At 34.0% G+C, this 25,114-nt stretch overlaps 1 protein-coding gene and 1 long non-coding RNA gene across 7 annotated transcripts in view; both read right to left on the reverse strand.

Annotated features, from left to right (window-relative positions):
* LOC124155750 (oxysterol-binding protein 1) overlaps positions 1 to 25,114 on the reverse strand; it is a 57,421-nt gene that overhangs the window by 23,312 nt on the left and 8,995 nt on the right. For 5 of the 6 annotated variants that reach the window (XM_046529826.1, XM_046529827.1, XM_046529829.1 and 2 more), the window contains 5 exons: positions 12,169 to 12,554; positions 7,016 to 7,199; positions 1,366 to 1,505; positions 726 to 950; positions 374 to 526 (listed from right to left, as the gene is read on the reverse strand). In XM_046529826.1, the coding sequence (XP_046385782.1) occupies positions 374 to 526; positions 726 to 950; positions 1,366 to 1,505; positions 7,016 to 7,199; positions 12,169 to 12,554 (1,088 nt within the window). The remainder of the gene's footprint in view (positions 1 to 373; positions 527 to 725; positions 951 to 1,365; positions 1,506 to 7,015; positions 7,200 to 12,168; positions 12,555 to 25,114) is intronic. The other variant, XM_046529830.1, reaches the window with a different exon arrangement.
* On the reverse strand, positions 18,376 to 20,072 carry LOC124155751. The gene is made up of 2 exons (XR_006864227.1): positions 19,830 to 20,072; positions 18,376 to 18,504 (listed from the first exon to the last, which is right to left on the reverse strand). It is a non-coding gene; the product is annotated as an uncharacterized LOC124155751 (long non-coding RNA).

Raw genomic sequence — 25,114 nt, forward strand, 5'->3', positions numbered from 1 at the left:
CCGGCCTAAAAATATACGTGTTACACTTAGGAGGCAATTTATTAGAATTTATATTTAGAGCATACTTCATAATGGTAGCAAGGCATAAACAATAACAACAGTAGAGAACTCAAGTATGGAAGATTTTCGAAAAAAATAGAGTATTGAAGATAAAATGGATAGATTGTGTGAGTAACGCACAAGTTCTAATAAGAGTAAGTGAGAAGAAGATATTTAGAAAACCTTGGGTAAAAGATGGGACAATTAAATCAGCCATATCGTGAGACACATTATCTAATGAAATTTATCTTTGAAGGAAAGGTGGAAGGGAAAATGGCAGAGGTAAATAAAACAGGGATTCCTCTGAGGGGAAATCAATAAAATTTATACTTACAGGCATTGGAATTTTGGACAGTTCCTGTCCAATGCAATTTTTCATTATGCTCCATAGATTCAATGGATAATTTGGCTTATCAGGAACTTTCGTACGGCGTTTCCGCCTAGGCTTCACCACACTTCCATTAGCTTGGCTAGATCCCGCTCCATCCTAAAATGATCATACAACAGAAAACAATAACCGTAGTTACAACTAATGTTTGAATTCTCAAAAATGAACAAGAGGAGGGAATAGTTCAAACTGCATATCAACAAGAAAAACAAAATATGATCAAAATTAAGATAAAACTTCCAGTTCTTATGGGTTCAAACCAGGCTAGATTCCATGAAGTTATTATCGTACAACTTACACCAATAGATGACAAAGCAGCTGATGTGGGAGAGGGTGGTACAGATGTGGAAGGTGATGCAGATGCTGACTGCTTTTTTTCTTCTGAGCCAGCAGATCCAAGATCCTCAGATGATTTAGCCGTGATGACACAAACTGTAGTAGTTTCACCACCAACTTCATCTACTTCACTGCTTGACCCTGATGCTTCATCTTGACCATCTGGAGGGTTACACCCATCTGATGCCTGAAATAAATAGCATAAAATATTACTCAAGGAAAAACTGAGATGTAATTCTCACATCTGAGGCTGGGAAAAAAAATTCGATGGTCGATATCACATTCCTACAAGACAATCTACAAGAAAATTAAATGAAAGAGCCAAAATAATCAAAAACATAAAAGAGAAAATTTTCAAAGATGAACAATGAGGATATGATGCCACCATAATGACCATTTTAATGAGAACAAATATTGACTAATGCTCTTCAGTAGGATAATATCCATATATTCTCAAACAAAACAATAAAGTTTAAGTAGTAATAATAATAATAAGTTTGATTGGACATTAAACAACTTTGAATTTGCAATAGTCTTTGCAATAGTGATTTGGAACAATTATGTTTTATAAAATACAAGCAAACCTTAGAAAAAATACTGACCTGAGAAGCGTTACTCATCCCTGATGAGGTTCGCCTATGACCAGTAGGGATAGTTAAAATGAAATTTGATTGGGTTTCTTCCATAGCATCATAGAATTCATTTTCTTCATCTTCATCAGAAGGTGATGAGTGATGAGCATCTGAAATACAATTTATAGAATTCAGTATAAGAAACAGAATCTTTAACAAAACAAATCAACAATAAAATGCAAAAAATTATACAACTATGGAAAGCTTGGATACCCATAAATTAATACAGCTACCCTAAATATTCTAATTAAAACTGTAAATAAATAAGTAGTAGCTTCCTACTGGAACCATAAAACACCTAATAAATATAATTGCATATGTTTTAACAAGAAATCGATAAGTATACCTACGTGAATACAGAAAATATTACTACCGACATGAATAACAAGCAACAGTTCACAAGAATAAAAATAAATTAGACAACGAGTTTTCTAATAGGAGGGTATAGGTATTCTCCATTAGTCAAGTCATGCCATTCACTACAAAACAAAGAGGCACTAATAATATTCTACAATATGCCATTAGAAATGTAAGCTAGTCACACATTTGAATGATTTCGGATTTCTTCTAGCGATCAAGATAATCAAAAACAGGAAATACATTGTGCTTTTCATTTTGCCTTCCCTTAAATCTGAGACAAAATTAAAATACATAATTATTGGTGTCATAATTCTATCCTATATTACACCAATTCTCTCCCTCTATCTTACGAATAATATCATAAGATTTCAAAGCCTATTGAAATAAATATCATGAATGATGGTAAGGCCCAAGGGCTTCGCAGGTTTCATACATGTTGTCATCTTGAAGATGGCAGCATTTCCCCCACTACGTGGAGAGTAGCAAGGTCCAGGTCTGTAGAATCCCATGGCATAGTAAGGGAAACATCACTTTATTCAAGGGGTCAAAGTGGATCACTAACCAGAAACCTGGCCAATGGTACATAAGATCCTTCATAAAAATCACCTATATAGCTAAATGTGAGAGGTAAACTCTTCACAGAAGTGTACTAATTATGTATTACACAAAGGAATAGATTCTTCTCCCCCAGCAATTTCATTTTCAGAGAAAATTTTAAATTGAAAGCCCACTAACTTGAGGTGACATGGATCATCACAGTTCAAAGTTTCAAGTTTATAGAATGGCTGAACATACAATATTCTACCTTCACTGGATAAAATTAAGGCCCCATTTTTGTTAGAAAATGCTTAGCGGCAAGATATATGTAAAAATGCCTTTTCACAAATAACATTTTACATAAAAGGTAGTAAGGAAAAATAGATATCACAAACGTGTAACTTTATCCAAAGTCTGGATGATGCTTGAAGACTTCCTTAAGTTTTCAATAATTACAACCACATAGAAGGTAATTATCATTTCTCACTCCAACACTTACTTGTAGTTATTGCTATTATTATCTCTTGACAAATTCAAGGATACTTCACCACACCAAATATTACAACAGAAATAACTAGGTCTCTGTCGATGAAATGATTAAATATTTTTGTTAGGTAATGAAAGCTAATATCAAGCGAAATGCAACAGATAACATGCACATTCCTATAATAGCAAGAGCTTAAAGCATTTTATGGGCTGTAAATATGCACATTTCCTTCATAGTAATCATGTTAAAGCATTATTTGTAATGTTAGCAACATAAGCCAATTCCTAAGCAATAAGTGGTATGTAATGGTTAGAGATAGCACCACTCTAAATTATAGATCGTTTATTGCACAAAGCAGAAAATAATTACATCAAAAGGAATGTCATAAATATTAAGGACACATTAAGGAATCAGTTATCAGTCCGAAAGGTTGCAGTAAAAGTACTGCGTCACTGGCTGAAGAAAAAAAGTCATACATTAATGAAGTTTCACAGCAATGTCATAAGCATGGACACCTGGCTCACAATCATATTAAATAAACTTTTCAAATTCTAAATTTAGCCAGGAATTAGGCTTGCATTGCACAAGTACACATGAATTCTCTCCGGATCGAAACATAAGGCCTTTTTTTCTTTCAATGCATCAACTAGTTAAATTCTTTGCCTATTAAATTAAATGATTTTTTAAAGGGGCCCATTTATTCATGAGTTAATCTCCACTCCAGAAAAAATCACAGTATAGTGACCCAGTGCGTACATTCATTTTATTCAAAGAATGTACACCAAGAATTATGTTTAAAATAAAGTCAAGAGTTAATCATTAATCCCATGGCTTTTGTTTCATTTCTATGCCTTCAACCATTTATGGATGCACTCATTTGATAATGTTTCTAGAAAAATGGAAATAAAGTGCCAGAAAATTCACTCATCACTAGAATTATGTACGTTGAAAATACAAGTGAACATCAATTATAATTCCTTTAGAATGTAAAAATACAGAAAAGAACCTACATATATGATTCAGTCTGCTAGCTAGGGCAACATTTAGTATTGGAACAGTTTCACCCACTGCAATTCTAATAGAAGATGTTAAATTACACTGAATGATTCAGAAATGTATTCTTAGAAATCTAACATCACCATAATTTAAAAAGAATTATTTCCAGCTGCTGTCCAAAATAACAGCAATTTGAGTATCTATCTGATTTGGGAACCACCCAAAAACGTATTTTCACTCACATTACTATTTAATTAAATGCAAAATTACAACAATAGGTTTGTTACACATGTCAAAGTTTGGATATGAAATGTTAAAGAATCACTTTATATTTTACAAATACATAAGTATCAAATTTAAATGATAAAAGTTAGGAAGGTAATTTTCAACAAGTCTCTGCATGTTCACAGATAGTATTGATAATAATTATTGGATAAACTTTTGGCTACTTAGTAACATACTTTTGAAAGCATGAATATTGTGCTTATTCAGCCACATTTAACAGTTCTGTAGCATGAATGATGAGAAAATATTCCTTATATGGTTATTCCTAGTGGAGCTATTATATTTGCTACACAACAGTAAATATGTAAAAATAAAAACAGTGAAAAATTCTATGGCACAATTCTGTTTCAAGAGTAAACCAAATGATGGCATTTGGAAGCAATTTTAAATTATTGAAAGAGAAACAACAGATGAAATTACTTTCCAGAGAGGTATGGTATGGTATTTCGAGGAGGCAACCAACAGCTTAGGCCATTTATGCCATAGGGAAGGGAAGGAAAGAAAGGGTGGAGAGAAACCTGCGTTGGCCTATGCCCACTCTTAATTAAAGATGCCCTGAGGACCATGGCTTAATGTAACATACCGCGGATGGAGTGCTGTACTTGAAGTGACCTCAATAAAGCACTGACTAGGCAGTCTCTGATAAATCTCTACCACCACAGGGATTTCAACCTACGTCCATGGGGTGAGAAGCCAACACTAGAGATACAACACCAACCAAAACCCTATTTTCACCACGGGTAGGATGAGTTATTTTCAGGGTAAGTCCAGAAAATAAGTTGAAAAACTTTTCTCCAGCGAACCATGAAGGCTTCAGTGTTTTGACAGATGGGGAAAAAGTGGGTGGGAGGAGCAGAGTCAGGAAAGCTAATGCATTTCACGTTGTTGCCTCCTGTTGATTGCTCATAATGTTCTCCTGTTTTTGAGTTAAGTGTGGGGAGACCAAAATGAAACAGATCACTGGAAAGCAACATGTCTCTAAAATTTTATTAAGTAATTTAAGTTTACTTTTGTCACTGTAAAGGGATTCAGGCAATGAGACCAAGATCTGACACTAGTGGATTTCTTTTTGTTTTGTTGGTTAAAAGGAAGCTTAAAAAGGTTATGATCATAGAATGGTAGATGCCATAAATGCCACTGTACTAAACTAATGCTAAATATTTATACTTTTATTTTTAACAAATTAACAATCACGGATTTATTCCACTACTTTTCTGGACATACCCTGCATTTTCTTAGATCCTAATCTGAATTCTCAAAGGTTCTAAGATCAAATGAATCTATGATATCTCAAATCTCCCATAGTAAGTAAAATAAAGAAAGTACTCTACCTCCATGCACCAGGATTACATTTAAGTTTAATTGGTGTTATTTGAATGATATTCCTCAGTCTGTGTTTAATGGAATAGGAATCATTTTCATGGGCTAAGATGCTAATAATTGCAATGCCCAACGCTAGACATATTCAGGTTAGTCAATGTTACCTCTGTGATGACCAGGTATTTCTTATAATCTGACGTCCATAGGAAAATCAAGAGAACACCATTATTCTCTTAGTTTAAGCAAACAAATAAGCACTTAATCATGAAAAAAGACAATCATATCACTGCTATGCTTAGTATGATATGTTTTTTTGCTCCTACTTTTCTTACTGCTACTGCTCTTTCTCTTTCTACTACAGTTCTTTTTATACTTGGACCATATTATGAAGTTGCTAGGAGGGAATTTGACCTTGGATGTAATTCGGGAATTCTCCTTAAGTCAAACGATGCACTTCAAGGGAGAAATTCTAAACCTGCCTAAGTGAACATAGTGTTCACTAGTATTGCAGTAAGTTTTATACTCCTACCGGAGTTGGTGATAGACATTTCACTCATTCATTATATCTAAATTTCAGTCTTTCAGAGTGAAAAGTTAGCCACCAGAAACAATTCCAACTAATATGTATTTCAAGGTAGTAAAATATGCTGCTGGTTGATTGTATCAATACTTCGGATCTGCAGTAAAGTGAGTGTATGACCTGAGATAATTCAGAGAAATTCCCTGGAGTGGAATCAAAGACGCAATGCCAGAATTCCAAATATCTCCGAAAATATACATACATTACCAATTAAAATCACCACAATGATGTTTCACTTTCATGGCGTGAGAACCAAGGTTCTTGAAAGGAAAAATTAAAAATCAAGCTAAATCTTGATCCCCAACTCAGACATGATTTCGTTACTGTATTGGCTAATAGAAATAAATTCTTATGAAGGTAGTAAAACAAAAAAAATGTTGAGCATGAGTGAGCTGCAACTTATTCTAAGTGCCGCTGCTTCCAGGATTTAATTCCTGTGTTTTCATTGTCTAGGGTGACAGTTTTGCAAGCTTTGCAGCCGGCTTTTACAGGTCAGTGAAATGAGGATACAAAATTTCAACTGCTGTATGAACCTCATCATATAGGGTTACGTTCTTCATGATAAGTTGCTGCATTCCTGTAGTTGCTGTGCAAAATGCTTTTCCATGCACTTGAGAGAGCTGTCTTTCCGCTTGAAATTATTTCAACTTTTATTTCCATAGCCTCTCCTATAAATCTTAGGAAGTACTGCTTTTCTTAAGCATTCAGCTTGACATCATCAAATTTTATATTTTGTACAGGTTCAGTCTTGAGGTCTCTTTTCGTTTGGCCACTGTAGCAACTGCCACAGCTGCATTCACATGGGAAATACAGGAAAGCAGCAACCAATCATGAAGAGCGCCACCCCAACGCATGAAGGGTGTAATGTGGTCTAAATTCTGCATCCTCACTTCAGTGAATTGAGGAAAACGACTAATGCTGGTGACACTGTCGTCCGAGATTATGAAGACACCCAGAGTAACTCTCAAAAGCAACAGTGCTCCATCTATATCATCCCACAGAAGCCTACAACAGGATTGCAAAATATCTGCTTATTAAAAGGTGTAAAAACTCACTCCTCTCCCTGAGGGAGGGCTTCACTGTCTGGTGCTCCTTGGCAGCTTGCTCCAGGTGCGAGTGCTGGCGTGCCAATTGCTCCACCATTTCCTCCAACCTCAAACGCTGATCCCGCTCATGCTGCAGGATACGCTGCCACTTCCGCAATTCCGTACGAGCCAAGTCAACATACTCCACGCATCTCTGAGGTGTGACATGAATGGCAATGGAGTAACTATCGACGCTTTCAAAACATTACCATCACCACCAAAACAACGATAACATAAACTCGTAACTGATAGTTAAATGAATACCGAGACTGGTCATCAATGATATGCCCATAAGGAATCAAGATATATTATAGCCATACAAAAAACAACCTTTTTCATGAAAGCTTGTAGAAAGCTTTCATGAAAAAGGTTCTTGCAATTGTAGTTTCAGGAACACAAAAGCTGAAAGTAAGTATATTTAACTTTAAAAATCAGCATGCCTTCATCATATCACCTAAATTGAGTTTTACACCTTGAAATTCAAAATAAATATTCCAAAAGAAACATTCATCCAATAAAATGAGAGTAATTCAACCACTCTTAATAATATCAACATAACTTGTTGCAGCAGCTCTATTTCTGTGGGCAGATACGTTTAGTGTATCAAACTCAAGCATTATCTCAGAAATCTTTACTATGAAAACATGAACTTGAGACTATTTCAGTGGCCATGAGGAGTAGTTCAAGCTTCAATATGAGTCTAAAAGACCCACACTATACACAAACCAGGTCAAATCAATTGACCTACTGGCACGTCAAATTGTATAGTTAACAATATAGAGTCACATTTGGGCACATTGTTTTCTCTTACAGCAATAGAATCACAATTTTGAAGACAGAAAATATCTCACCAAATGTTATTTTATTATGTAGTCGCCAATGGTGAATTGAATTAATTTTAAACGATGTGGCTGACTTTAATATACATAATAAAATCAAGAAATTAATTCCAATTCTGAGCTTACCACCAGAATAATCATACTTTCATCACAAACACTTAATGAATTACCTACAATTTACGAGTTTGTGCTCTGAACACCATTTACAATCTTTTATTCATTAAACTTAGAAAAATGCATATCCTCATTTTAAGGACTGAATATAGAGAGATTATTACAGTGAGTGAAACAAGAAGAATCCTCCACAAACACTTTCTGTATCAGATTATTCCATTTTGAACGTCTAAAAAATAAGTTACAAAAAAATGATTTAACAAAAACCATAATTTGGAGTATTATTCTGAATATACATTCATGACACCTCTCAACTAGTTCAAGTATTGTGCAGGTTAATTATTTAATTATTATCACTTTATGGGAAAAATTGATTTGGCAAGTCTATTATAAAAGAGACAACTTTTATAAGGCTATGTTCAATATCACTACTCAAGGACACAAAAGTTCTTAATATAAGGTATTCTGTCCAGCAATGATATCCATTTTAGTTGACTATTACGATATAAAAATGAAAGGAACTCCTATGGAAGGTCTATCATACCACGCGTGATATAAAACAAACCCGGAAAAATCTAAGTTCTCAATCAGAGTAACTTCAATGGCGTTGCATATGCAAATTATTTAAGTGTAGAACAAAAGGATGAAAATTTAAACTGATTGTAATCATTACGAGAAATTTATATTCACAATCAAGTGAAGCCATCCATAATCTCACATAGGTTATTTCTCCATCGCTGAAGAAAAATCCTTCAAGACACTTTATAAACAATACTATTATTGAAATAACAATATTTGAAAATAAATTACCCTAATAAGGGAAATATGTGAATTCAACAATAGGGCACCTCAAATTATTTAATAACACCCCAATTCTAAAAGCCAGACTAGTTTTACTATTACAAAGCTACACTACTGCATCAGAACTAATAACAAGAAGTATTAGAAAGGGGTAGGAAAGATAAAAATTTGTAAAATAACAACCAGACAACTTGAGTAAGATGAGCACCTACTATTGGCTCAAAAATTTCATGATCCTAACTATTGATACAAATAACTAAATAGTGAAAAAGAAAACAGAACTAATGTCCTCATAGTTATGCCACAAAATTGTTTTAAACTACATTTAAATTTCAAAAGAAACACCTTAGTACTATAACTTAAGTACTTGCAAAAAAGTTACCAGTTTTGAGGGTATTCAACCAAAGCACCGACTTCGATAACTCGTAACTTGGAAACAAGTCATTCAATTCCAACAAAACTTCAATGCTTGCTATTGTGCCCTCCACATGTTCCTGACAGCATAGTTCTAATGTAGAGTTTCACTGATGACAAGCTTACAATTGGTTGCAAAATTCTAACATCCAAGTTTAAAGATCAATACCTCGACAGTGACTAAGTATGCCATATTAAATTCGATTCTAAGTATGTCATATTAAAATTCCCTTATTTCTATGTTACCTGATGGCATACACACAATTTTGATACTAATTTTAACTTCCTTTCACGCTCAGAAAAGAATGTCTGTGCATTCTACAGGTTGCCACATTCATGGACTGCATTTACAACTTTGTGAAAACTAAACAAATGGAAACATCAAATTTTCTTTTAAATATGTTATAGCTTAACACTTTCCCAATATTTATATGAAATTCATGTCATTAAGCTCATTAGTATTTTAAATATTGATGCAAACGTGAAAAATCTTTACAACATGTGCATCTGACGAAATTGCTGTTTGGATGATATGTATTCTTGCTCTGGAGTTCATCACTATGAATTCAACAAAGTTATGTTTATGGCAGCTGTGAGCATGTCATTATGGTTAAAAAATTTATTTTTGGGCTATGATTGCTCTGACTTGCTGGGAGTCAGATGAAAAGAGCAATGTTGGCCAGTTAAGGGTTTTTGTGAGAGGCATAACCCAGAACCATACAGTGCAAGCATTGAAGTATGGGGAAAATAAACACTTTGCCAGTTGTAGTTTACAGAGGTAAAATTTAAAAAGACTGATATGATTTAAAAATATGTAAATCCCCATCAAAGCCATCAAAATCATTCACTGTAAGCAGCAGAAGGAATCTCTAATTAACGTAGCAAAAGTTATGTACCTAGCACATCAATTTCAGTCGAACTATTGTTTTCCTAGCTATGAGCTGTAAAAGTGGGTGCTTTACTTGAGTAGCCTAAACAACAGTAGTACATATTAATATTAATAAAACCACAATAAAAACATTAAGATACATTTCTAAAATGAAAATTTAGTACAACAAAGTCAGAATTAAAGCACAAAAATACAGTAAATTTACTACCCTGCTTCATTTTTTGTATGAAGTTATTCATATTCAAACCTATTCTAAATTCTAAAATATTTTTGAGTAAACAGTAAAATTTAAAAAATGGATAATGCACATTGACTATTTAAATAGGTATGCATTCCATGTTGATCGTTGGGTGGCTACCTTCAATAAGCAGGATTTGGTAGTTAGTGAATGTAATTTAAGCAATAATCTACTATACCAGTAATACCTCAAACAGAGGAAAACATAGCAATAGGAAAGTGATGGGTTGGCACCTTAATTTTTTTCAAACCTATTGGTCCCAGCATTACTGGTGCCTTTACGGCTCAACTGTTTTGAAAGAATTATTATTGTCCAATTGAATTTTTTTTCTGCTTGGCTTTCTTTATGCAAAAATATTTGCCAAAAAGAATGAAGATCATAGAACAGAGGTCCTCTAAAGCTATAAAATATTTAGTATCAATAAATTTAAGGCAAAATGCACAATCAAGTGAGACTTCAAATAGAGTCAGGATATCTGAATGCAGCTTTGCACAATAAAACCAAGTGGACAATTCCCTTGCAAATTAAGATATCAAAATTCGTGAGGCATGAATTCTCCATTAAGGGTGAGTTCTCTGTGAAGAAATCCTTAAGTTATCTAGCTTGTATATTCACTCTAATCACTAAGACTGCATTGACTGAGCATCAACAAAATCAATGAGAAGAACTAAGGATGGGTTGGCAGTGTCTTTTGGTCCTCAGTACCATTAATTCTTGAGCTTCTAACCAGAACCAAAGCCTAAAAGAATAGGAATTACATTAATTTTTGTAAAATCAAATGAAAAAACTTTTCGAGAGAACAATTTACATTACATATTTTAATTTTATTGACGGCTGCTTCATTCTATTGAACCAGTATTTTGTGATATAACTTGATGAGTTTTCATTAAATGCCCTAAAGAAAATATTTAATAGCTATAGAAAATTAAGCAATGAAAATGAAATAGTTGTTAAAGAATTGAAACTAAAAACCTGGGAGCGAGAACCTATGCCAGAAACCAAACTGGATTTAGATCCAACAAAAATGTGAAACCAACTCATTTTTAAAAATTACACCTCAGACCTCAAATAATGCTGATTTTGAATTCCACATTGTATATTTTGGCTCAAGAGAAAAGTGAATAGAGAACTTAGTTATGGCCCAAAATGTTTCGGATTCAAATTCCAGTTGAAGCCTAGGGACACCTCCATCAAAAAATCTCACCATGTGAGGTGATCCAGGGCAAGGAACTGGCCCTCTAACTCTGAATGCATGTATTTCACCAGCCAATCGCTAGGGTGAGCTATCCTCTCCTATTGAAACTACTCTTTGGGTTGATACACTGAGTGAGTGCCAGTCATAATTAAGCTCAACTAATGCAATATCACACCTAAGAACTAAAAATAGGACACACCCATCACTGATACAAACGGATTTGCATACAGCTAAATAGACTTTTAATTTATTTCAAGCAAAAACAGCATAAGAATTGGTAATATCTCAAAATAAAACCTCATATATATGTTGTTATAACTAAAACAGCCAATTTAAAGAGTCTAAAAACTATTTTCACCATTAATAACATTTCCTTGTAGGACAAAGTTAAATGAAAGCATATTATGAGAATACAAGGAAGACAACCAAAGATAATTCTAATTGGACATTCTGAAGGGATAACTGATGAGTAACTACTTTCATTTACTAGAAATAAGCATCTAAGTACAGCAATATTACTTTTAAAAATACATTGGTATTAATACAATTGATAAAAAAGTCATAATATTCCTAAAATATGCTTTGATAAAATGTTAAATGGCATATTAAAAAACGTAAATCAAATCAACTCACAGTTCGCAAGGCATCTGAAGTGATGCGAAACAAAGTGGCACGTTCGATGATAGCTCGTACTTTGGGAAGTAATGTGGGGACAGAAACAGCAGATTCAGTTGTCCCAGCTTCAGAACTCTCATCAGATGCAGCTGAAGAATTTCCCGCCACTGACTCTAAGTCAGCAATTGAGCGTTGCAAAGTCGACCGATGCTTGCCGATGAGGTCACAACAAGTATTTAGCTCCTCAAGTCGGGACACCAGGGGCTGCAATAGTGCCTCCACTTGCGCCTCACCGGTCAATTCACCTTTACGACCCCCACTTCCTCCTAGGCCACCAAACCCACCTCCTTCTAAGGCAGTGTTTAACCCACCAACACCACCAGGTCCAAATTCTTCTTCCTCTTCTGCTCAGCCATATTTTATTCAGTTTGTGTTAGGATTTGAAGTTTTCAATATGAGGTGCAGGCAGGGAGTTATGAAATCAGACAGTGAAATAGAGGGCACATAATTAAAAAGTACGCTATATTTAGAAAAAGAGGAAAATAAACAGATACGAGCAAGCCAACAACTAGTCTTTGCAACATTGTTTAGGTAAAACAAATACATGCATGACAAGCAGGGAAAGCAGCTATAAGAGAACTGGAGATGTGCTAAGACATATTTTTTCCTAATGTTACAGGTTAATGCAGCTGAGACCCCTTCACCAGAATTCCATCACAATATGTATAAACATCTTCCTGAAAGCCCACAAAAAAGCATTAGGGCAAAGACAGATCCACAATTAAGGCAAACCTAGCAATGCTCACAATTTCATGCCTAAGAAAAGATGAGTAAATTTGAAGAGGGTACAAAAATTTCAATCAGTCACCCTTCCCAAGGAAATATTACTAACATGAATACCAAATTTAATTATTTGCAAAAAAATCCTTCTGTAAATTAAGTTCACATAATAATTAAGCAAGAATAAACACTGGGTGGCAAAAGTTAAATTCTGACTGCACCTAAATTTATCAACAAGGTAAGTAAAAAGCTGACCAAGTACACATAAGTGAATAATGGAGATGAAAAGTACATTTCGGGATGAAGCATTAGTTGAAGATGTGCATGTAAATGAAACCCTTATCTGAGAGTGCAACAAATCCAAAAATTAAGGGAATATGATGGTGCTGGCTCAAATTTACCCTAAAACACACACAGCACATAGCAGCAACTGAGAGAGTAGAGGCTTAGTCGTAGTGCTACAGTCTATGATTTGTTTCACCATGTACACAGAAATTTGTTAAATGACTTATTTACTACTATCACTAACACTTGTAACATCCATGAGTTTAGCAAATGTTAAATTTTTGCAGAACTAATGAATTACCCAAATGAAACTAATGTGATAAAGAGAAAAATCACACTTCGTCACATTCAATGAATGCTTTCTTGACAGCACTATCCTGTATTTGAACCTGGTATCCTGACAGCCAAGAACTCAACCAGTTAACCAATTTGGCATGAGAAGTTGGCACGCAAATATTTCCACGGGTGGGAGTTTCATGATTTTGAACAATTTCATAAATAGCAGATAGTAATGAAGGGTATCCAGAGGCCACAATCATAGCCATGCGTCACAAATTATAGGGAAAACGTTTCTGATGATAAAGCCTCACTGGGGAAAATGGACTACACACTGAATTCAATGCAGTAGCCAAGCTCATGCACCATGAAGCTTCCAGGCTGTTCAGAAGATAGTTATGAGGAGACTCAGCAAAATGCTTCCGTCAACAATCAAATAGCTTCAGCATGTCTTCCCACATGCTACAATTCGTGCATAACTTCATGGCAGTTAATACATTGTTCACATAAACAGCTTCTCAATTAGCTTATAGAATAGTACACTCCATGGGCAGTTTCAAAACATGTATTCAACCTGTTTAAACTGCTAGTGAAAAACTCCAAAACAGATTATAAATAACTCTTCCAGGATAGCAATACTTAATGACAGTAAAATACCTAATTATTTATATTACTCTTATATTATCACTGTAAATAAACAACTAGCCTTTGTTAACAGCATTTACCAAATACTTAGTAATACAGTGGTCCTAAAAATCCTATTTTTTAATGTTGGAAGAACAGGTGAATTTTTAGTGGTTTCGTTGTAAAACTAACCAAAGAAAAAAACTGGCTTGACAGAACAAAATGTGGCCCGGCTGAATCTTGCTTGAATAGAATTAAAAACACTTTGAATTATTTTTAGTAAACAATGTTCTGTGTAATCCTCACAATTAAGAAAAAATAGCATATAACAAACTAAATCATCAAAAGTAGTCACTACTGTCTCTGAGGTTCATATTTTAAAGGAAAAGTCCCTTACCAAACAATTTCATTGGAAGCAACAGTTACTAATAAAAACCTTGAAGGACAATATTGACAACAAAGCCATACGCAGTTCTTTCTTAAATATGTAGATACAGAGGATGAGGAGATATTTAAGTTAAGTGCCTTAAAATTCAAACTCAAGAAACCCATGGGGAAAACTGTCATTCTCCACTAGAATTGTGTTCTTTTCCACAAACATCAATTTATATGCTAGAATCCAGAAAACCTGAGGACAGCTTTGATGAGGTAGGCAATTTTTGAGATCAGCTAAAATTTTTAAATGCCATTTGGCAGGGTAAAATACTGAGCAATCGATATCATGCAATAATCAAGCAAATAATGAGATTGTTCCTGTGATTTGTTTACCAATGCAACTGTACCAAAAAATTCACCAACACATATAGCTTCTAAAAAATATATTTTTTTAACTATCATACCTTGGTATACCTGTAGAAATTAAGATGTAAACTTAATTTAGTTCAAAGGACTTTAAGTTAGGAGAGAGATCAATGAACAACAACTTTAAAAACCAAATATGAAAAAAAATTAATTGCCAAGTTGAGCACATAAATAAACTCCAAGGAACAAAAACAAAAATGCTGGCTAAACAATGAACATATTTTAGGAATAATTATTCAGCAGTTCCTTTTTACCTCAGGGCCAGGAATGCCAAAAATGTAGAATAGTGCTGTTCACTCAGACAAAACAAATTACTAGGTCTATGGAAAGGAAAGGTAAGTCACAGCAAAAAAATCTCCCTCATCCAGCTATAGTAACATAAGTTTTAAAAAAGTTCCCGCCCACTTATCATGAGTTGGTGACATCATTAGAGGAGTAATTCAATTACTGGTACTGGGAGAACCACCCATTCAGGGAAGGAACGACTCACAAGGCTGTCCATAACAACAAACCATGCGAGGCTGATATGAAGTAGAGAGCAATAGAAAGGTGAGTGGGATACGATGACCTGTTCCAAAGGAGCATGTGAGTCAACAACTTATCCGATCATTCACCGATGCCTAAGCCTGCCCAACTTGGGGATTACATAACCCAACAAAGCCATGGCCAGCCTAGAAAATACATCACACGTACTATGAAGCAGATTAAAACAGATAAGTTCAATGTGTCATTTTGCATCATTATAATCGGTCTAAGCACTATTTTTCTCCACTTCCTCACTGCTCTTCTACATTCCCCGAAAACTTTCTCAAGACAAGCCGTGAATGGAAAGCATAACAGTCGAAGTACATGTGTAGTTCAGTATGGTAGAATGCTGATTATTTCCTGAACATCTCATGCAAAATTCCAGAAGAGATGATGATACTTCATGAACAGCCCGTGAGTGCTCACCTTACCAGGCTGTGAGGCTAAATAAAAAATATTTACATTCTTTTTTAATTGTTGCTTAAGCAAAAAATACTAATTCGAGGGTAATAAAAGAAGCTATTGAGCGTTCCACATTTAGTTGACAGCACAGACCTTAAGGAGAACAATTTTGCCAAATCCCCAACCCATCCTGAAGGTTTAGGCCACCACACAACTACATGTGAGGAAACATCGCCTTCAAAAAAATTTCAGGATCACATCATTAGGCTATAAGTTTAGTTCGATGTGGTGTTGTAAGTGAAGTACAGTAAACTCAAAAAATCAACACAAATCGTAAAATTATCACAATTTTGATATTTTCACAGTGCATATAGGCCTACATTAATCATGTCGTAAAAAGTCATTTATATACATGTTTTACTGAGAAAAATGAGTAAAAACAACATGAAAATCAACCACTCAACCACTGGTAAATTACTGAATCAAAATGATCATGACATTATTGGTGTTTTAAATTACATATTTCGATTCATATTGCAGATTGTCAGCACTTATCTCTGACATCAACCGGGCTACAATCAAATTGACAGGCAAGGGGAATGAAAAATAATTATCAAAGAGAAATGCTAGTTATCAATTTTTTTATGCGTCATTCATAAATATCATCTTTCTATTTAAATGCAACATGTGTATGCTTGGCAATGAAATAAAAAATGTGCTTTCAGTTTTGAGTTATCATCCATTGTCAGCGTGCTTTAACACCTGTCTGTGTTACATTTGTAATAACTTTTTTACATGGAAAGAATATGAAATGCTAGGTCAGTATTAATTCCACAAAGGCCTGAAGAATTTATAGAAAATTCAACTCTGGAAGTTCAGGCAGACTAACTGGTTGATGGCACAAAAGAATTTAGATGGGAAAAACCTATGCCAAAAGTGATAAATACGAATTATTTTATTGTTTCACTTTAATTTTGGAATGGAATACTTTGAAGATCCATGCTTTTAGGATCATAACTGGGAAAAATTTAGAATTAGTGACTGCCATTTATTAGTTACTAATCGCTTACCATTTTTTGGACTATCTCTAGCATCTAACACGGCAAATATCATTATGATTCTTCTATCTTTAAGATTATGCAAATGTTATGGGGTCATTTACTTTAATTTATTTGACAAATTGAAGGCAGTTGATGAGTGGTTTTCATTTATTTGTCACCACGAGTCATATGTACATTTGGCCAAACATTGTTTCAGATCTTGGCTGTGACCAAAATAACTATTTTTAAACAGTTCTACTTAGTGGCATACATGGCATACATATGGGTTCCTTTTTAAATAAGATGATATCACCTTTTCCAGTAAGAATCCCTTGTATTCCCTTGTAAACAAAACAGCAGAGGGAGAAGTCAAGATGGCTGTTTGCCACATGACTCTCTCTGATGCCCCATAAATCTATCTCACTGTCTCACTGAGAAGTTAGGGCACTGGGATAAAATATGGAGAAATGGAGGGCTATATAAGACGAATCTCAAGACAGTAAGCAATTAAGCAAGTACATAAAATAGTGAAAATGGAGTAATGAGAGCCTGATTACCTCCTTTCAAGGTCCTTAAATAAGAACGTATTCGTACTGGTGTCAGACAAAAGAAACGTTCTTATTTGTTTTATTCACTGATTAAAATGAAATAGTTCACAGCAGACATTACGAAAGGTATCACATCATGGATTGATGGTGGCTCAAACCAAAGAATTTTACCTATGAATAAAATTACACAAATACAGCAATAATTTTGTAAGCTAGTAACAGAAATAAAAGTAAAACATTTCTTTTAGAGGGTGATGTATGTGATTAATACCACTATCAAAAAGGACAGACGGAAGTACCGCATTCTTTTTGCTAAGAGAAAAAAATGGTTGCAAGAGTTGAGAGTGCTACATTCAATGCTGAGAGTTCAAAATTGGGAGGCCATATAAAAAAATTTCCTGCAATATCACTGTACAGTAGAAATGCTTCGAAGCTGATGGTAGTGCATGCCATCCATTTCAGTGCATGACAGAAAGGTAAAGTTATATGTGTATGTCCCTTGAATGCAGTGATGAGTGCTGGGAGGTAAGCTTGCTAGGCTGCTCATGCCCACCACTCCCCTTAAGCTCAATAAATTATAACCTACCCGTAAGCTCAATAAAATATATCCCCTAAGTTCTCTCGATACCTTTCTCTCTCAATGGGAATAGCCAATTAGCCAAATTTTCATGTGCTCTTTGATCACAGTTATGATTTAAGATTGCGGATTATTCAATTATTTCAATGTTCCTAACATAAACACAAGGGTCACAGGGGCAGCAGGGCATTCCAGTGAAATCACCCCTTAGTTAACAATATGGCAGTCTGTTTGAACACCATGAAATTTTCCTATACATACTTGGAACAATGTTTTAGTATATTTATAGATCAGAAAGATAAAATTACAACACTGACATTTCCTTTTTAGCACAAAAATTTAATTTCAGCAGTATGAAGGCACAATCTTACTCATAAAAAATTATGCCTAATTTTGGTGGCTTGTCTTCATGGGTGAAAATCATCATTGCCTATTTCAGAAACACCAAGGCTTCACTCACATTCTGGTATTATGCTTATTAAAGCTTGAATATGTTCTTGACCAGGTGGGTATCATATGCAGGAAATTACGGCATATAGGGTAGTTGAATTCAAAAATAAAGCACACAGCCATATATTATTTAATTTCAGGATCACTACTTAATGTCCTTTAATAATCATAAGGCCGGCCCTTATTTTTCAGAATTGAGAAACGTTATATTTTCAGAGTCTCAAAATGATCCAAATGAGGTTTATATCCATGTGTTCAAATTTGGTTGCTTTAAAATAACGGCAACCCATGCCCCAAGGGCCCTAAGTACTGAGGACCCTCAATTGAGATTTTTGGGGCCAAAAAAGTGCCATTTCTATGTAAAACGTAAAAGTAAATCCCTTCAGCCCCATTTTCTGTTTGTTTTGACCAATCTCTAAGCATTTACGAGATATCGTCCGTCGTAATGCAATCCACCCCCCAGGGCGCTACCCGCACCGTGGTGCCGCTGAGGTACGGCCCGAACCACTTACTAGAGACTTCCCCTCTACCACCTTCCCTCCCTCAACAAATCCTCCCCTTCTCCTTCCAATAAAAGTGATCAATTTACTTGTATTTTCACTTGTCCATGAATTTCAGTACATATTTACCAAAACAAAATACATTTTTGTATTTCTAATCTTTCACTGACACCCCATACACCCATGTCTCGTATAGCACAAGGGATGCGTTCTTTAAGGACTTTACTTTCATGTTTTACATAAAAATGGCTCTTTTTCAGCCCCAAAAATCTCAATTGAGGGTCCTCAGTACTTAGGGCCCTTGGGGCATGGGTTGTCTTTATTTTAAAGCAACCAAATTTGAACATATGAATAAAACCCTCATTTGGATCATTTTGAGACTAGGAAAATATAACTTTTCTCAATTCTGAAAAATAAGGGCCGGCGTAATAATCATGGTTCAAAAGTAGACTTATTATAATCATATTTTTTCATATAATAAGTCTACCATAAACCATGATTCATATGCATAAGGGTAAAAAAAGCAGTAAGCAAAAAGGAATTTGCTTATGTTATAGAGCTTTGAATTAACACAAAATGTATGCCAAGAACAATAACATGAAAAGAGCCAGAAAAATAGATACAAAAAAACCATAAAGAATTTTAACTCAATCACACTAGAATAATGAATGAAATAAATTAATATTGAAGTTCAATAGCCACATCAATAGATTTTATAGAAAATATTCAATACACACGCATCACCTACTACAAGAAATGTGGTTCTATCATCTCCTGTATTCCACAGAATGAAGGTATTTATAATCATCGATTAGAAATCTTCATAAATTTAGATATATAAATAATTGATAAAAATTTTCATGAGCCATACCTTCTCCATTGTACAGGTTTACTTAAAAAAACTGTGATTTTCATTGCATTTTCCATAAATTCTATTAAATGATATTATTTTTCCCATCACTTGCACAGATCATTTGAACTAATTATGGCAATCGGCATACAGGAAAATAAAATTTTAAGAAAAATATTGGTGCATATAGGCATAACTCTTAGATTTGCATAATAGATGATGTGAAAAAAATAAAATTTATGATTTTGACTGTTGATCTAAGTTGCCAAGATATATCAACAATACTGCTTTAAAGATACCTTTCTGCCATTGCTGTAGTGATTAAATTATAATGGAGCAATATTGTAGATATTATTCAAGGTAGTAATTACATTTTGCTTATACATAAAAGCCAGAATATTAAAACATGCAACCACTTTGCAGCTCACTATAAAAACTCAACTCATAGGGATTAAGGAAAATTAAGCATTATTCCTTCAAATTTTTAAGGACAGTAGAGCCTTGAGTCAATTTTTTATAACATGGCACTCAAATAATGGGGAGGAAGGACTGGTATCAAAAATATGCAAATACTGATATGAAGGAATTTCTCAAAGAATTCAGTGCCATTTTCATAAATATTTAAAAAAATATGTCCTTCAAACTGCACTCAACTATCAGACAAGAAGGGCTTTCAATATTATATTTTATAAAAATTGAAATTAGAAAATCTTTACTTTTAAACAAGCTTTTTTGTAAATACTGGTCTAAGCAAAGGAAAACTGTTGCTTGATGCAAGAAAATAACTGCCATAGTGACAATAAACTGACTAATGGTGTCTCATGTCAATCCTTGAAAAAATATGTTTTTAAATGGGTTGCTTTTTCAGTTGTTAGTCATTGAATTCTGCAACTAAAGTAAAATCATGATAGTTACATGAAAATGGCGCTATAGTCTGCACAAATAGCTGGAGAATGTTTTAAAAACTTAGCGTTATGAATAAGGATTGAATTATATTCTGAGTACCTTAATTTCACTTCATAACCTTGATGGATGTTGTCCATGCTGGCATAACATCTAGGAAAAGTATTTGTTTTGAATTATGGAGTTACGAGAACAGCTCCTCAGTTCTTCATCAATTTTAAAAAGTAATGGAAATAATCATACAAAGAGAGCCAGAGGAATAATATTCTGACTGTTAAGCCACATTAAATTTTCAAAAGCATAAAGTATCTTTCAATGATTTATTACTTGTGAGGGAAATAAATGAAGCATTCTTCAGAAAATCCCAAAAAAGACAACCACCCCTAGTTACTCACATGGTACCAACCACCAGCTCAAGTTATTCATCAATAAAACCTTTGCTAACAAATTGAGATTCCTTCGAAAAATGAAGTAGAAAATGCAAACCTCCAAACTCAAGTTCTTAGATGGATTAAGCGATTACTTATGGTGAAGTCAAAGCACTTCTCCAAGTTTCTGAACTTTCATGCATATCAACAATATGGTAATGATGATTTTGTAGTGCAATTAGTGAAATTTAAACCTTAAATAAGTTAGCAACTACAATTTGAGCTGGAATCATGCTTCAAAATAATATTTGTAAAAGCTTACAATGGCTGTCTCAAACTAAAGTGAAAATAACATTCTTATTTGTACCTACAGGCAACATATTTGAGATTTATATATCTCACTAAACACTGAGAATGGACATGCATGAAAAATACTTTGTCTACAGGTAAACATACAGGAGATGAATGTCAATAGGATATAATAATTACTTAACTATGTAAAAATATAAAAGCAAGCTATCAAGAGGTTATTCAATATAATCAACATGTTCCTTGGTATGTAGATGCTGGATGATTTTGGGAATTTCAACTATATTAGAGCTAAATCATCAAATAGGCAGTTAAATTGAGCCGTCAGTCATTATTACTTAATACTTCAGGTATATTGTACATAGTAGCATAGCATATTTTGCACAAATGAGATTAACCAGTCTTAATGATTTAATACTTGTAAGCACAAGTATGTATATGAGTTTCTAAAAACTTATTTTATTGCATATATGACATTCCTTTAAAAGGTTTGGTAAACTTTCTGCCATATTCCTTCATCATCAGCAGCCCAATGACATTGAAGTTCACACAAATAAAATAAATACAATGATACGTTAGTTTTTAAAGTAATGCTTGGAGATATCAAGATGTCTTTTAACTACCCAGAAAAGCTAACCCTTCAACCCAACAAAAATCAACTTAGTTGTAACTTTGTTCACCACTGACTTAAAAAGTAGGAAGACTGTTTCACAATTGGTAAATCATTGAACAATATATTCAATAATCTAGGTAAGTATTATGAAGCTCCCATAAGCAAGTTGCAGCTCAAGTACATTATCGATGGGCAAAATTAAAAATGAAATCTGATTTACAATGACATTTTTAATAATAATTCTATATCAAAAGTGATACATAAAAATTATTTGACATGATATGAGGACCCTAGATGCAACAGGGTACAAGTTCAATTTTTATAAATTCAGAGATAAGTGCAGATAATGGTTATGAAGCAAAAGTAGGTTTTCTAGCAGAGCATAATGTTGAAAGTTCCAATACTTCAACAGAAAAAAAATACTTCCTCCTACAATTTATGAGAACATTTTTCATTTAGTACACCAAAATGTTAGCTCCAGCTTTTTTTTTTAAACAGGTTAGAGAGGAAAACTCCTGTTTACAAATTATTACACCTATCAAATGACTACTATAGTAATGCTGTTTTAAGAGATGTAACTTGATAATATATGAGATCTACTATTAGATTTATGTATGATCTTAGGTTTTCCCGGCGTATCAGTGGCAGAAAAGTTTCTTGGGTTTTCCACCGGTTGATGTCGTCCATGTCTCCCGACGTTTCGATCCGCGACTTGCTGATCATCCTCAGGGGATCTTCCGATCAGAACTCGGATGGAGTGTATACATACGGGAAAATTTTGAAGAACGGCTTTTGGAAGATCCCCTGAGGATGATCAGCAAGTCGCGGATCGAAACGTCGGGAGACATGGACGACATCAACCGGTGGAAAACCCAAGAAACTTTTCTGCTACTATTAGATTTGTTTACTCCTTCCCATATCTGTTATTTATCTGTAATATAATTATACTTTTATTAGAGCACAATAACTATAGGTTATCTGTCTACTACGTGCCTCTTTTGTCCTTTAATTATTATTCATCCCACTTATAAAACAAAATTTTAATTGTAAGCCGTCTCCCAATGGCTGTCAAACTATGGGGTGCAAATGCATGAAAATTTTTTATTTGGAAAATGACATAAGAAAATTTTAATCAACTTATTAAATTAGCCTGAAATTCAATGTCATCATCTTCCAAGAATGGGCACTTATTCTCCATAACTTGCCAAAAATATGGCCTCAAAAATGCCAATTGCACACTTCTGTAACAATAGTGCCTGTTCTCATAACCACACATGCTTTTGTTGAAGGTGAAGATACATCATAATAAAATTATTAAACACATTTTATTTATAAAATGCTTTTCAAGGCTACAGAAATCTGAGAATATGTATTTTCAGCCTTCATATTCAGATGTTTCATATACTAATTTCTCTGTCCCACCATATATTACAAACATAACGAGAGAAATAATTTGCCAAACTAAAAGCTTTGACAGGAATGTACTTCACATAAAAGCCTACCTTTCCCAAATCCTAGTAACCCATCAACATGAATTTCTTTGCCTGGTGAGTCAACTGCAGGAAACTTTTTTGCAAACAGTCACCTACTGGAAGAAATTTGAAATTTTAAGGTTCCCTAAAAACATCTTTCATGGTATAATCTATTTCTTTAAAGTAACCTAAAATCAATGATTGTCACTTTTAAATGTAATTGCTTTAAACTAAAAAAGCAGCACGATTTCAACTATGCCCAAAGAGAACCTGTGTTATAACTATTGAAAATGGCAAAGATTCAATAACTATGAAGACAAAAACAACCTCATCTTGATATGTGGATAGAAAGATTTGGTAGAAGACATTCAAATTCATCTTTGAAACTTCTGATCCAGCACTGCTCCTATGACCAACAAGAGCAAGATAAGTCTCACCTTTAGAGGCCTATTGCAAAAAAATCAATTTCTAAAAAAGACAACAGTGGGTGAAAATATACACAAAGAGGAAAACATATTGCTTTAATTGCTAACCACAAAAACAATGATATTTTTTGGCAAAAATATTTTTCCTGAGTGTGCAAAATTTATGGTAGGGGTGGATATCTACTCTCCACATTCCTATGTGGTATACAAAACAATTTTGAATACACATTTTAAAAAAAAACTGTATTGCTATATGCACCCTTTGGTGACCTAACCTGAACTCTCTAAAACCAACAGCTAAACCCAAAATACAGAGCTGACTACCACAAATAAGAATAATATTGTTGAATAAAAGCTGTTTACGCAGAAAAGTTTTTCCCTTGATGTAGAGAATGAGGCACTCTTACGTTGAATAATAGCCAGGACACATTTAGTAATTTAATCTTTCCTAAACGGCTCTTACAATAAAAAATGATGGAATTATGCAACAAAAAAGACAACCATTCTCTTAATAGATTCTTATTAATATCCATGGTACTAAAATGTTAGCAGAGGGCAAGAATTCAACGCAGAAAATTATTGAAGTACATAATGTTTTCTCAGGATACAAAGCCATCTCTTTTATTAGAGGCTAGCGCCATCAAACCCAACCCACATTACAGGCTACACCACACAAAAATTTATGCAAAAAAATCTTGAATAGCATATCAGAGGTGAAGCAGAAGCATTTTTATGTATTGATAAGTTATTTTGTAATTGAATTCTATTTCTTTAACTAAAAACTGAGGATACAGCAATTGGATGCAAATGCAGCATACTGACCAAAAGAGCAAATCACATTCCATGGATGAAAATGCATGAAGAAAATCTAACAGGACAAAGTTAGAAGATTTTTCTCTAAATTAAAATTGAAAAAGTTGGATGTTGAAGTGTACCCTGCAACATTTGTAATGTTGAAATCACTGAATAAAGTTTTACTCCTTGGCTTAAATTGTTGAAATGAAACACATACCTGAAACTTAAAAATCATTGCAACACAATCTATGACCAGGATGTAGGGTTTGACTGCCACAATCAGTATTTTGTAGCCTAACACAGAGTAAAATGTCACCTCTATACAATGTAACTGATGCAAAACTGGCTACATTAGATTAACTACTAGTCTCACTAAGGATACTACTAACAATAGTATGTTCAGTACACTCTTGTCAATAAG

This window comes from Ischnura elegans, chromosome 3, assembly GCF_921293095.1.
Source record: "Ischnura elegans chromosome 3, ioIscEleg1.1, whole genome shotgun sequence".
Lineage (NCBI taxonomy): Eukaryota > Metazoa > Arthropoda > Insecta > Odonata > Coenagrionidae > Ischnura > Ischnura elegans.